Raw genomic sequence first — 14,718 nt, 5'->3', positions numbered from 1 at the left:
GGATGGGTGTGTCAGGGGCAGTGCGGTTAGCGCAGGATAGAGCAGGGTTTAGGGCTGTTGTGCATAGGTTCGCTATGAGTCGCAAATGACTCGACGGCACATAACAACAAACAACGTTTATTGCTGCATTGTTCATAATAGCAAAGAAATGGAAACAACCCAAGTGCCCATCAACAAACGAATGGATAGAGAAGCTGTGGTATATTCACACAATGGAAAACTACATAGCACTGAAAAACAAGGAACTAATAATATATATTTTATAATGAGTGACCCTGGAGGACATTATACTGAGCAAAATATCTGAGTTACAAAAGGACAAATACTGCATAATTCCACTGTTATAAAACAGGACTGACATGGGGTTGGAGAAAAACTGAAAAAAGAGGGAATAAATAATGTACATTGCATTGAAACAGATGAGGGAAAGAACTGTTTAAAAGAAATATATGATTATGTATTATTTGCATAACAACAGTCCAGAATAAGAGGTGCATAGCAAAGTGGACTGGGAGGGAGGAGGGAGGAAACTGTACAACAATGAAAGCATTTTTTTAAGGAGAAAAGTAAGTGGGGGTGAAGTAGGGAGGAAAATGTACAGCAATAAATGAATGGAAATCCATGTATTCTGTAAAGTTCATTAAAATCTGAAACCAAAAAAATTAAGATTGAATATGTTTCTGAGTTCTTTCAGCTTGAGATATGTTGTGTGAGTTCTTCCCTGCTTATTCTCCAACTAGCTCTTTGCACATTCCATTGTAATGCTTTGCTGTCTTGGGTAAAATCTTTAATGATCCAGGAAGTATCAAGAAGAAGATAGAAACAATCTTCCAAAAGAAGATAGAAGGAATCAGTAACACAGGGTCACTGTACCAAAAAGAATTGGCCAACACTGAAAAACTTCAGAGAGGTCCACTTGAACAAGAACCAAAGATAATGAAGGAAGAATTTCAAGCTGCATGTAAAAGGCACTGGGGGGGAAAAAAGAAAGAAAGAAAGAAAGAAAGAAAGCAGCCACAGGAATTGATGAGATACCAACTGATACATTTCATCTAACAGATGCAGCCCTGGACATGCTCATTAGTCTATGCCAGGAAATTTGAAGGACAGCTGCCTGGCCAACTGACTGGAAGAGATCCATATTTGTTACTGGTCCTACGAAAGATGATCCAACAATGTGGAAATTATTAAGTCATTAACAAGGTCATTAATATGCAAGTTTGGAAGGGTGGAGGGACAGAGAAAGAGAGGAAGACCATCAATGAGATGGCTTGATTCAGTGACTGGGGGAATGAGGGTAGGTGTGTCAGAGACAGTAAAGTTGGCACAGGATAGAGCAGTTTTGAGGGTTGTTGTACATGGGGTCGCTATGAGTTCCAAGTGACTCAGTTGCACATCACAACAACAGCAAGCAAAATATTGCTGAAGAGCATTTAAAATTGGCTAGAACAGTACATTGACAGAGAAGTGCTAGAAGCTCAAACTGTATTTTGAAGAGGCTGTGGCGCCAGCGGTGTCATTGCTAACATCAATCAAATGGATCCTAGCTGAAAGCAGAGAATACCAGAAGGATGCCTATTTGTGTTTTATTTATTATGTAAAGGCATTCAATTGTGTAAATTCATAGAAAATTATTATAAATATTGAGAAAAATTGGAATATCAGAACTTTTAATTATGCTTACATGAAATCTTCACCTAGACTAAGAAGCTATTTTCTAAACAGAGCAAGGAAACACTGCATGGTTTAAAATCAAGAAAGGTATGGTCAGGGATATAGCCTTTATTCATATGTTTTAAATATGTATACTGAGCAAACATTTCAAGAAGCTGGACTCTATGAAGAAGAATGTAGCATGGGAACAGAGGAACATTCATCAAAAACCTGTGTTATGCAGATGGCACAATGTTGCTTACTGAAAGTGAAGACTTGAGGTGCTAGCAACAAAAGATCAAAGACTACTACTGCCTTCAATATGGATTGCACCTCAATATCAAGACAAAAATCCTCATCACTGGACTAATAAGCAACCTCATGAAAGATGAAGAAAATAATTATTTCACCTTACTTGGATCCACAATCAGTACCCTTGTTACTAACAGTCAGGAGATCAGGAGACATATTGCATTGGGCAAGTTTGCTAACTTGGACCTTTCCAAGTTACTGAGGAGCAATGAAGCCACTCTGAAGACTAAAGTTTGCCTCAGTCAGGTAATGGTCTTTTCAATCACTTGCTATGCATCTGAGAGCTGAAAACATGAGTAATGAGGACAGAAGAATCAATGCCTTTAAGTACTGGACTACCAAAAGAACAAACAGATTTCTATCTTGGTAAAATTTTAATGAGAGTATTCCTTGGAGGTAAGGAATGATGAAGCTTCATCTCACCTCTCATATGTTTTTAGGAGAGGCTATTCTTTGGAAAGGGACATCATGCTTGGAAAGCAGGAGGGTCTGCAAAAAGAGGAAGGCCCTCATTGAATGGATTGACACAGCCACTGCAGCTGTGGGCTCAAGTTTGTCAGAGATGAAGAGGATGGCACAGGATAGGATGGGATTCAGATCTACTATGAGTTATACTCAACAGCACCTAAAAACAACAATAACTACATAACCTATTTTAATGAGTAGGTGACATTTTTGTCCCCCTAACCCTTTTTTTACAATAAAGAACAAACCTTATATAGTAGTTAAATTCAGAAAATTTAGAGGTAGTCTATTTTAATTCTCCTCCTGGTTTTACCATGTAGTAAATTTGTAAACATTCACACTTGCTTAAACACTTTGTCTCAATTTCCTCATCTAGTATGTTTTAGGATTGTTTTGATGGTTAAATGAGTTAATATATATATAAAGCTCTTTATAGAGTATCTGTTACTACTATTTTTAGAAATAGAGTATATTCATTTTATTTTTGACAGGGAAGGCTTTGCTAGTAATGTATAATTTAATGTATTCAAATACAACTTTTGAAAATGTTTTAAGGATAAAAATACTATTTTTATCACCTGTATTCTGATTTCAGGAAGGAAAGGAGAAGATATCAGGAATACTTATTTTAAAAGTATATTATCATAGAATTTAAATTGGAAGAGATCTTTGTGCAGTTTGTCACTTTACAGTGAAAGAAGTCAAGATTCTATGAGATTAAATTACTTACCCCAAACCACCTATCTAATTAATGGTAGGGCTAGAAGTACATCCCATGCTTCCAGATTCTCAGTCCAATATAATTCCTTTAAACAAAAATTTTAGTTACCAGCAAATTGAAAATTGAGCATAAAATAACTCTTTCAACTTTCCACCACAACTATATTTTTCTTTGTCTTCACACCCATTGTTAACTCACATTAAAAGAAAAATTACCCTTTCTCTTATTCAGGGTTAATCTCTATCTTTTTCTCCTTAATGTTATTGTTAAGTGCTTTGGAATCAACTATGACTCATTACAAATCTGTGAAAACAAATGGAAACCTTACTATATCCAGTACCACCGTTATGATCTCCGACATGCTCAAATCTATTGTTACAGTCACTGTGTCAATCCATCTCACTTCTGGCCTTTCACATTTCCCAGCATGATATTTAAGGACTGGCCCCTCCTGACAACATTCCCAAAGTATGTGAGATGGAGTTTTCACCTTTCTTTGCCTCTAATGAATACCCTGGTTGCACTTTTTCCAAGGCAGACTTGTTTATTCTTTTGGCATCCATGGGGAATTCAGCACTCTTTTCTAACATTGCAACTCTAAGACATGGATCCTTATGCTGTCATTGTCTGACTTTCACATACATAAGAAGCAAATTAAAAGACCCTGGCTTGGATTTGGCATATATTAGTCTATCAATGGATATCTTTGTTGTTTATCACGTGGGAGAAGTCCTTGACAGTAGTTTCTCTCAATGCAACATGTCTTGATTTATTAGCTACCGGCACCATAGATGTTCACTATAGATATAAGTAAAATTAAATCACTGACAGCTTCCATCTTTTCTCTGTCTATGATGATTTTGCATTTTGGTCGAATGGCAAAAATTCTTGTTTTCTTGGTGTTGAGATGCAATCCATGTTGAAAGTTGTAGTCTTTAATTTTCTTCAGTAAGTGCTTCAAGTCTTTCTTCAAGCAAGATTGGGTCATCTGTATAAGATAAGAGTCTTCCTCCAATATTGATGCCACATTTCCTCTTCATATAGTCCAGTTCCTTGAATGATTTACTCAGCATACTGATTGATTAGATATGGAGTAAGGATACAACCCTGATACTCACAGTTCATAATTTTATACCACGCAGAGGTTTTTTTTGTATGTCCCACCAACAACTTAATGGATGTGCACATCATATGCCTTTGCATTATCAATAAAACACAAGTAAACATCATCTGGTGTTCATATTGGTGCTTCCAGCCAATAGCCATCTGATACCAGCAATGATCTCCCTCTGTCCTTAGCCTTTTTCTAAATCCAACTTGAATTTCTGGCAGTTCCCTGTTGATGTATTGTTAGAATAGCCTTCTGCAAGATTTTACTTACATGTGATACTAATGATATTATTCAATAATTTCCACACTCTGTTGGATCACCTTTTTTTTTATGTGAACAAATATGCATATATCTCTTCCAGTGCATTTTCCAGGTAGCTGTCTTCCAAAGATTTTGGCCAAAGATGAGTAAGAACATCCAGGGCTGTATCTGTTTGCTGAAACACCTCAGTTAGTATCCCATCAATTCCTGCGGCCTTATTTCTTACTGAAGTGCAATGTTAATTCCACTGAAATTTATCTACCATGAATTACCCTGTTAGTATTTGAAATACCAGTAACATGGCTTCAAACATACAGCAACATATAAATTTCTAGAGTATGGCAAATTGACAGATGTATTGTGGAAAATATTGCAACTCTTACTGAAGCTTTTAATAAAATAAGGGAAATCATGCCAGCCTGAACAAAAACAAACAAACCAACAAACAAAGCTGCTAGATTCTCTATATACTCTGTTACTACCCTTTGAAAACAAAACTTCATGAGACAATGTTTACATCAGTATTCTTGCTTCCTTACTTCCCACTTGTTAATCACTCACTATAATTTTAATTATCTCCCTTTAGTTTTTCTTTAAAAGTAATTTAGTGATAGCCTAACTGCTAATAGTATAGTCTTTTCCATTTTCATTCTCTTTAACCTCTTTAGTCTGTGGCATTTCTACTCTTTCCTTTGTTTGTAAATCTCTTATTGGATCTTAATTAAACCTGTATATTGATTCATTGGGCTGAAGCACAACAGAGATTGGGAAGTGCAGAATCAAGTCAAGTTTCATTTGATTGTACATAAGGTTACTTTGAGTTGCAGTCTACTTGATGGTACCTAACAACAACAACATTGCTTCTCCTGAAGTGCCCTAGTGATACAGTGTATTATGTACTGGACTCTGATTTGAAAGTCTAGAAGTTCAAATTCACCCAACTCCTCAGTGGAAGAAAGATGGGCAATCTCCTCCTGTAAAGACTTATATGACAAATATATTTTATAATTATGCTCATAATTTGCTTGTAAGGAATCCAACTTAGAACGGAATAATTTTATATAAGAGTTAAGATTAAAAAATTAATCCTGTCTAGAAGAATCCATTGTAAATTAAGTAGTACAACTATCAGTACATGTAAACATAGTAAATACAACTTGTGGACACAATATTGAATAATTCTTTTGAAGTCTATTGCTCAAACCTATTTTTAAAAATTAAAAGATGTATTTGATGTAACAATACATAATTATTCTTGTGTTTTAAAAGAAACCTTATATATGTACATGACAGATTTTTCCAGATGGAATTATCCTGAAGTTTCAAATGAGAAAACCCCTCAAACAATGCCATTGAACAGAAATTTTAAATCCAGAAACCAAAATTTGACAGATGAAACGAAAAGCAACTCTTCATCTTCAAATATTTTTAATGTAAATTTTGAATTGGGAAATGAAGTATGGGAAGATTTTGATGATGAAAATTTGATAGAAATTACTAACTTTTTAAATGAAACTTGTGAGACAAAAACATCAGGTAAAGTTGTATTTTATAATTAATTAATGAGAAATTATTATTTTTGTTTGTTTTCTTGGACTAGTTTTCTCTGCTTTTTTTTATGTGAGCTTGCTTAACTTGCTTTGGTTCTTAATGTTACAACTTTTAGCAAAAATGTGACATTTCCATAAATAGCATTTCTTGTCCTACTAAAGCTAGAGGTTAAGGTTATTACATTATGATGAGGAAACTGTGGTGGCTTAGTGGTAAGTAGTGGTACTGCCAACCCGAAGATTTGAAATTTGAGCCTACCAGCTGCTCCATAGGAGAATTTTGAGCAGTCTCCGTCAAAGCAATTTATAGCCTCTGAAAGCCCACTGGAGGATTAACTATGTGTTATTTCTGACTCATTGGTACATAAGAGCAACAATATCATAATGATACAGCAAATAAACTGTCCAAGATTCTCATGCAAAGTCACTATTGGTATGATATTAAAATTCAGATTGTTGACTGAATTCCTTCCCTTAAAAAGATATCTTCTTTTCCATTTGTCCATTTGAGAGCAAAAGTAGTTTGCTAATTTGTAAATGATAAAATTATTTCATTTTAAAAATTATTCATCTGCCAGCACAAAAAAAAAAGAAAAACTGAGGAGGAAGGGAGGAAAATGTGCAACAAGTTTTCTGTAAACTTTCATTAAAATCACAGTAAAAAATAAAATTTAAAAAAGGAAAAACAAATGACAACTTTTATTTCTAGTAGGAATAGAGACAAGATTAGTTTTGTTTAGTATTGGATAATATACAAAATTCTTCTAAGTGGTACAACACTGGTCTGTCAATTTGTTGTACTGAGGTAACCTGGCATTGCTGTGATGCTGAAAGCTGTACCATTGGCGTGTCAAATGTCATAATGCCATGATGGACAGTTTTTTTGTGGAGCTCCCAAATTAAGACAGGCTTGGAAGCAAAAGTGGCATCCACTTCCTAAATAACATGCCTTGGGAAGCTATATGAACTTAGAGAAATGACAATAGTTATAGAACAGGGTTCAAGTCCTTTGTTCATAGGGTCGCTATGAGTTGTATTTGACTCAACAGCACTTAACAACAACAACAGCTATGCACAAATCATACACAATCCAAAAGTAGTAACATAGAGTTACAGACTAATTCACTGTGTTTCACTAAAATAGAAAAAAAACAAAACAAAACACCACCTCAGTAACTAATGTGGCGAAGTGGAGACACCTTTTTTTCCCCTTTAGGACTGGAAGAAGAAAAGCAGTCCCTCAGCCTTTTGCATACAAACACCTATTCCCACAATGATATTGTTGTTAGGTGCTTTCAAGTCTACCATGACTTACAGTGATCTTATGATGCCTCCACCATCTTCACAATTTGTGTTATGGTCAGGCCTATTGTGGTAGTCACTATATCAAACCACATTATTCAGAGTTTTTCCTCTCTGTTGCTGGTCTTTTCCAGCATACTCTCTTTTATTCAAGGACTGTCCCCTGTGACATCCTGCCCAAAGTATGCAAGACAAAGTTTCATAATCCTTGCCTCTAAACAGCACTCTGGTTGTAGTTCCTTTAAGGTGTATTTTTGTTCTTTGGGCAGTCCATGATTTGTATATTCCCTCTATCTTCCAACACCAGAATTCAAAGGCATCAATTCTTCAGTAGTCTTAGTTCATTGTCCAACTTTCTGGTCCATTATAGTCACAGTCTAACACATCCCAAATTGAATGATATGGAGTAAAAAATATAATCTTTTTTTAAAATAATTTTAATGAACATTTACGGAGATTTTGGATTTCCCTTCATTCATTGCTGCACTTCTCTCCCCGCCCAGCCTGCCCCTGCCCCCCAGTTCACTCCTCTCTTTTAAAAGTAAAAGAAACACTCCCTCCCTGGTACACAATCCCCCTGAACCCCTCCCACCTCCATAATATAATAATATAATATAATATAATATAATATAATATAATATAATATAATCTTAATATACTTTACTGTTTTTAAACCACTCATTGTACTCCTAGGAATACAAGTAAGTGTTATGAACAAAAAATTTGAGAAACTAGATGATATGAAGCAGAATTTAACATCAGAATTGGAGGAAGACTCATGAACAACCTGCATTATGCAGATGACACAGACTTGCTTGTGAATATTGAAGAACTGAAGCACTTACTGAAAAAGATTGAAGACTACAGCCTCCAATATAGATTACATGTCAACAATAAGAAAACAAAAATCCTCACCACTTGTTCAATAGACAATATCATGATTGATGGAGAAAAAAATTGAAGTCAATTAATTTATTTTACTTGGATTTCACAATCAAGATCCATGATAGCAGCAGTCAAGAAATCAAAAGGCTGCTGCACTGGGGGAATTGGATGTCATGGACCTTTCCACAGTGATTAAGAGCAAGGATTTCAGTTTAAGGAGTACATCTTATCCAAGCCATTGTCTTTTTAATTGCTTCCTATGCATCTGAAAGTTGGACAAAGAATAAGGAATACCAAAGAAGAATAGATACCTTTAAATTGTGGTCATAATGATGGTATTGCATATCCTATGGACTGTCAAAAGAACAAATTGATCTATCTTGTAGAAAGTGCAACCAGTTATCATTGCTAATATTAAACGGATCCTGGCTGGAAGCAGAGAATACCAAAAGACTATTTGTGTTTTATTGATTATGCAAAGGCATTTGACAGTGTGGATCATAACACTGAAAAGAATGGGAATCCCACATTACTTAATTATGCTCATCTGAAACCTATACTTAGCCCTAGAAGTGGTTTTCCAAACAGAGCAAGGGAAACACTGCATAATTTAAAATAAGGAAAGATGTGCAGGAGGATTGTATCTGTTCTCTTATTCAATCTATACACTGAACAAATAATTCAAGAAGCTAGACTTTGTGAAGAAGAATGTGGCATCAGGATCAGAGGAAGACTCATCAGTCTGTGTTATGCAGATGACACATGCTTGCTTACTGAAAGTGAGAAGGATTTGAAGGGCTTGCTATAGGAAAAAAGTACAGCCCTCAGTATGGATTTAATCTCAGCATCAAGAAGACAAAAATCTTCATCACTGGACCATAAGCAATAGTAAGATATGGAGAAAAGATTGAAATTGCCAATGATTTAATCTTACTCGAAACCACAATCAATACCTTGATACCAGTAGTCAGGAGATTAGAAGACATACTGCATTGGACAAATTCACTGTCAGAGACCTCTTCAAATTACTGAGGAACAATAATGTCAATTTGAAAACTAAAGTGTGTGCTGATTCAGACCATGCCCTTTTCAATCACTTGCTATGCATCTGAGAGCGGAATAACAAATAAGGATGATAGAAAAAGAATTGATTTGTGTTATGGTGCTGGAGAAGAGTATTGACTATCCCATGGACTGCAAAAAGAACAGACATATATGTCTTGGAAAAAGTGAAACCAGGGTTAGAGGAAAGGATGGTGATGCTTTAGACCACTGTTACAAAGCTTTCAGTTCACTGCTGCTCTAGCCGTAGGTTTCACTGGTGCAAGAATCTCTGAACCCCAAAGGCACATACTACATGTCAGTTTTTTCTTTACTGATGGTGATTTTTTTTCAAATCTGCCACTGAGTCTGCTCAATTTAGTGGCAAGACTAGCCAATCCCCTGGTTGGATAGGCTAACAGATCCCTTTTCTGCCCATCCACATGGCGGTGTAAAATTCGATTGGCTAGTAAAGCTATTTTGTGCAATAAACCCTTAGCACAACAGAATCCAAAGAAATTAACCTATGGTGTGTCAGAGGCAGTGCGGTTGGCACAGGATAGAGCAGGGTTTAGGGCTGTTGTGCATAGGGTCGCTATGAGTCGCAAACTTCTCGATGGCACATAACAACAACAACAACATTTTGTAGTTTTACTTTCTTGGGTTTGCTCTCTTAAATCTCTCTGCAAATTAAATTTTATTTCATTGACAGAGGTTACCTTGTTCTTCCCTTAACTCTTTATGTCTTTTAGAGCTTTTGTTAAACTTAAAAGAAGCTTGATCCAGCTATTTTCTAGCATTATATTTAAAAATATTTTCTCTTTGCATAGGATTTGGAAACATTTTGAGTTCAAGCTCCAAGGTATATGAGCCAACCCTCCAAGATTCAAAGAATCAGTTCCAAAGAGAAAATTCAAAAAGGTAAATTTTAGAATTTAATTGGGAATATGTATACCTTTATATCTACCTGATATGTAACTGGAGTTGAGATCAAGTCAGTAGATGTCAGAGAAGCTATAAGGTATTAACCAACATAAATCCTCTTAATCTTAAAGGGGTTTTTCCAAATGCTGTTTTCATACCATCAGGAATCTCCTAGGGAACCTTATTTAAAATGCATATTCCTGGACCCCACCTCAGACTTACTGAATCATAGTCTCCAAACAGGTATCCTCATATTTTACATTTGAAAAATGAATAAGAATTTTATACATGGAAAAGAAGAAGATAATGTGCTGAGTTATAGACAGATCTATAAATTAATATAAAAGTGTAGAGGACCACATGGGGCTGGCCTTATCTGACTTCACAAAGGGAACAAGCCTATCAACAGCATCAGTAACACAAAGCTAATTCCCATGAAGTCATACATGTTTGCCAAACTCCTGTATCTTTTTCTACTCATCTCAACACCAATGTTACTTCTTTGCTGGGTCAAAAATCCAATGCAATAGCTCACAGGCCACACAGACACATACTGGGGAAGTCTAAAGGTTATAATCTCAATTAGTAGCAGAACATACTTAAGATAGATACTGAAATGTGCATGAAGGCATCTCAGCCTTGAGCCTTATGGCTTTAGGCCAGTGTTCCAAAGTTCTCAGTCCTGCCATATTGGCACTCCCCTACCCAAGTTTTCATGTCATGTCAGGTCTCCAGTTTGGACATGGCTGTTGCTGCTGTTGGTTTAGCTGGAGCAAGAAGGGTTTCCTACATTCTCTTGCTTCTTGTTCAATGTTGAGGAAGATCTGTCTGTCTCTTGCTGCTGGCTTGCTCAATTCAATGATAAGACTAGACAATCCTCTTGTAGAATGGTCTATAGCTAATCCCCTTGTGGCTAGGCTAACACGCCCCATTCACATATTCCCACCCATCTAGATAGCAAAGTTAAATAATTAATAGGAGATGTCATATTGAAAGATAAACTCCACAGAATAAGATTAGAATAAGCATGCCAACACCAAGAATCATTAAAATGTGGTATATGGGGGCTATAGCATGAAGGTTAAGATTGCTGAGATCTGATTCAAAAAGGCCTTAAGTGCCATCTTAGATATCTGTACTTTATTCAAAGGATCAGGATCACAAGTTAAAATGCCTTTAAGATTTGGTGGGGCAACATCAACTGTGGAGAGCCTCATCTAAGGGTAGTGATTACTACTGAGCTCCACTAAGCTATTGCTGTACAAGATAATAGATGAATGGGACCTTCTAAGAATCAAATCCCTATGCACATCTAAAAATTTCTCCCAACAGAGTAAAAAAAAAAGCCACAGATTGGGGAAAAATAATTGGTAATGACATGTCAGATAAGGGAATTACATCTAGAATTTATAAAATACTCAGACACCACAAAAAGATAAAGGTAAATAAACCAATTGAAAAATGGGCACAGGATATGAACAGACACTTCACCAAAGACGACATTCAGATGGCCAACAAATACATGAAGAAATGCTCAAAATCCTTAGCTCTTAGAAAGGTGCAAATCAAAACAACTATGATATATCATCTCACCCCAGTAAGAATAGCAAAATTTAACAGAACAGCAAACAACAGATACTGGAGAGGTTTTGGAGAAACTAGAACTGTCGGTGGGAGTGTAAAATGGTGCAACAACCACTGTAGAAGGCTGTATGGCACTTTCTCAAAAAGTTGCAAATAGAAATACCATTTGACCCGGCAGTTCCTCTACTGGGAAATACACCCTAAAGAAACCACAACTGCCACCCAGGCAGATATATGCACACCCATGTTTATTGTGGCTTTGTTCACAATAACAAAGAGATGGAAACAACTAAAGTGCCCATCAGCAAATGAATGAATAGAGAAGCTCTGATTTGTTCACACAACGTAATACTATGCTGCATTGAAAAACAAGGAACTCATGCAATATTATTCAAAATGGGTGACCCTGGAGGACATTATGCTGAGTTAAATATCTCATTCATAAAGGACAAATACTGCATAGTGCCACTGTTTTAGAATGGGACTGACATCAAGGTTGGAGTGAGACTGAGAAGAATTGGATAAATTATACTGCATTGAAACAGATGAGGGAGAGAATAGTTTTAAAGCGATATATGATTGTCTATTATGATGATGACAAAAGTCCAGAATGAAGGTTTCATAGTGGAGTGTACTGGGGACCGGGGCGGGGGGTGGGGGGAGGTATTGTATACCAATGAAGGAATTTTTCTCTTTAAAGAGAAGAGCAAACTTGGGGGGAGGGGTGGGCAGGGAGAAAAATGCATCAATGAATAAATGGAAATCCAAAATCTCTATAAATGTTCATTAAAATTAATAAAATAATTTTTTAATGTGAGCAAAGTTCTGTCAAATACTCTTAGAATAATTTGACAAGAAAAGCTAGAAATCGGAAATTTTACCTGGTATACTCTGATTTTTAAATATATAATAACTAATTTTTAAATGTAATTTCTTTTACAGTACCTTGTTCTAACAACAACAGCAACAAAAATGTAGAGCATGAATAATAGATCTTGACCAGTATAGTAGGAAGTGAGAGGCTAACCAATATATTTAAGTATAGAAAGAATAATTAGATCAGAAAAAAATTCTAGCAGTGATATCCAGAGTGAATTTTAAAGGGTGAAATCAGTAGAATTGTGGCCAATGAGAAAGGCAGTTTTGATGAGCCTTAAACTAAAAATTGTAGAAGAAGAGTGGTACTGTTGGATTTTTTTTTAAAAATTCAGAGGTGAAACAGATGAGATTTGACAATTGATGTACGACTGTGACGAAAAGAAAAAATAATAATAAATTTTCTAGCCTGGCAGCTGTAACAATATGAGGATATAGTAAACACTAGAAATTTGAAAATAAAATAATTTTAGAAACGGTTAATGTGAAGAACGTTTGTAGAGTCCAAAATACATTTGGAAATATCAGACCTGATAAAAAGCCAAGAAAATGAAATTTTGGGTATTGTTAAAATTTTCTCCAAAGAGAAGAAATACTGACAATTTTTTATCCAGGATCCAATTTTCTAAACTTAGAAAATAAAGGCACTGTGGTGGCTTAGTCTGCAGTGAGTTGCACCACTAAGCAAAATCTCCATGTCTCCAGTGGTTAGAATCTACTAGTGGCAAGTAGGGGAAAAGATGGGCAATCTCCTTCTGTTTATAAAATACTAAATTTGTGAGATTTTTTGGAATTCCTGCTATCTTTAGTATCCTGACGTACAGTGTTGTGAGTAATAGGATATTATCCATGTACATACAATGAAGACCTGCTAATACAACTATGATTAAAATATACGCTCCTACAATTAAAGCTAAAGAGGAAGAAATTAAAGATTTTGATCACATTTTACATCTGAAATTGAACAGATAAACAATCAAGATGCATTAATGATAATTGGTAATTAGAATGCAGAAGTTGGAAAAAATGAAGGAGGAAGGATAGTTGGAAAGTGTGGCCGTGGTGACAGAAATGAAGCTGGAAATAGAATGATCAACTGTTGTACACTCAATGATCAAATGTTGTATGTTCAATGATTGATCACAAATACTTTAAAAAAAAACCACCACAAATTGAGATTTCACATGATAAACTGCATGGACTTCACATGATATATCGCATAGATAGGATCAGATTGATGGCATCTGTGGAAGAAAATGTTGGAGAACCTCAAAACTCAGCAGTCAAAACTAGACCAGGTAATGACTGTGGAGCAGATCAACTACTCGTGTGTAAGTTCAAATAGAAGCAGAAAAATACTAAAACAAGTCCACAAGAACCAAAATATGATACTGAGTCTAGCCCTCTTCAATTTAAAAATAATCTTAAGAACAGGTTGGAAGCATTGAACATGAATAGTCAAAGACAAGATGAGTTGTGGGATGAAATCAAGACAGTCATCTATGAAGAAAGCAAAAGCTCACTACAAAGATAGAGGAGAAAGAAATGATCAAAATTAGTATCGGAAGAGACCCTGAAAGTTGCACTGGAGCATCAAGAAGGAAAAAAAATAAGGAAGAGATGCTGAAATAGAAGGGTTGAACAGATTTCAAAGGGCAGCTTGAGAAGACAAAGCAAACTCTATAATGGAATGTGTAGACACTGAGAAGTAAAGAATAAAAATAGGAGAACTTGCTTAGCATTTCTCAAATTGAAGGAAATTAAAAACACCTTCAAGCCTTGAGTTACAAAACTTAGAGGTGCTCTAAACAAAATCTAGAAAAACTGTGGTACATTCACACAATGGAATATCACACAGCATTGAAAAACAATAAACTTGGAAAACATTACACAACATGGGGGAGCCTGGAGGACATTATGTTGTGTGAAATATCTCAGCCACAAAAGGACAAATACTGCATAACACCACTGTTATAAAATAGGACAGACATAGAGAGGTTGGGGAGAGAATAGGGAAAGAATGATAGATAATG

The 14,718-nt window shown here is 35.7% G+C and overlaps 1 protein-coding gene across 1 annotated transcript in view; it reads left to right on the top strand.

Moving 5' to 3' along the window:
• The window catches only part of HFM1 (HFM1, ATP-dependent DNA helicase homolog (S. cerevisiae)), a 180,285-nt gene that overhangs the window by 152,183 nt on the left and 13,384 nt on the right, over positions 1–14,718 (top strand). Inside the window, 2 exon segments of the mRNA XM_006898967.1 lie at positions 5,946–6,059; positions 10,132–10,222. Of these exon segments, the coding sequence (XP_006899029.1) occupies positions 5,946–6,059; positions 10,132–10,222 (205 nt within the window).

The sequence above is a fragment of the Elephantulus edwardii genome, unplaced genomic scaffold (genome assembly GCF_000299155.1).
Source record: "Elephantulus edwardii isolate Elephantulus edwardi_28Jun2011 unplaced genomic scaffold, EleEdw1.0 scaffold00242, whole genome shotgun sequence".
NCBI classification, from domain to species: domain Eukaryota; kingdom Metazoa; phylum Chordata; class Mammalia; order Macroscelidea; family Macroscelididae; genus Elephantulus; species Elephantulus edwardii.
The sequence above is the reverse complement of the archived record's forward strand: the minus strand, read 5'-3'. Positions and strand labels throughout refer to the sequence as shown.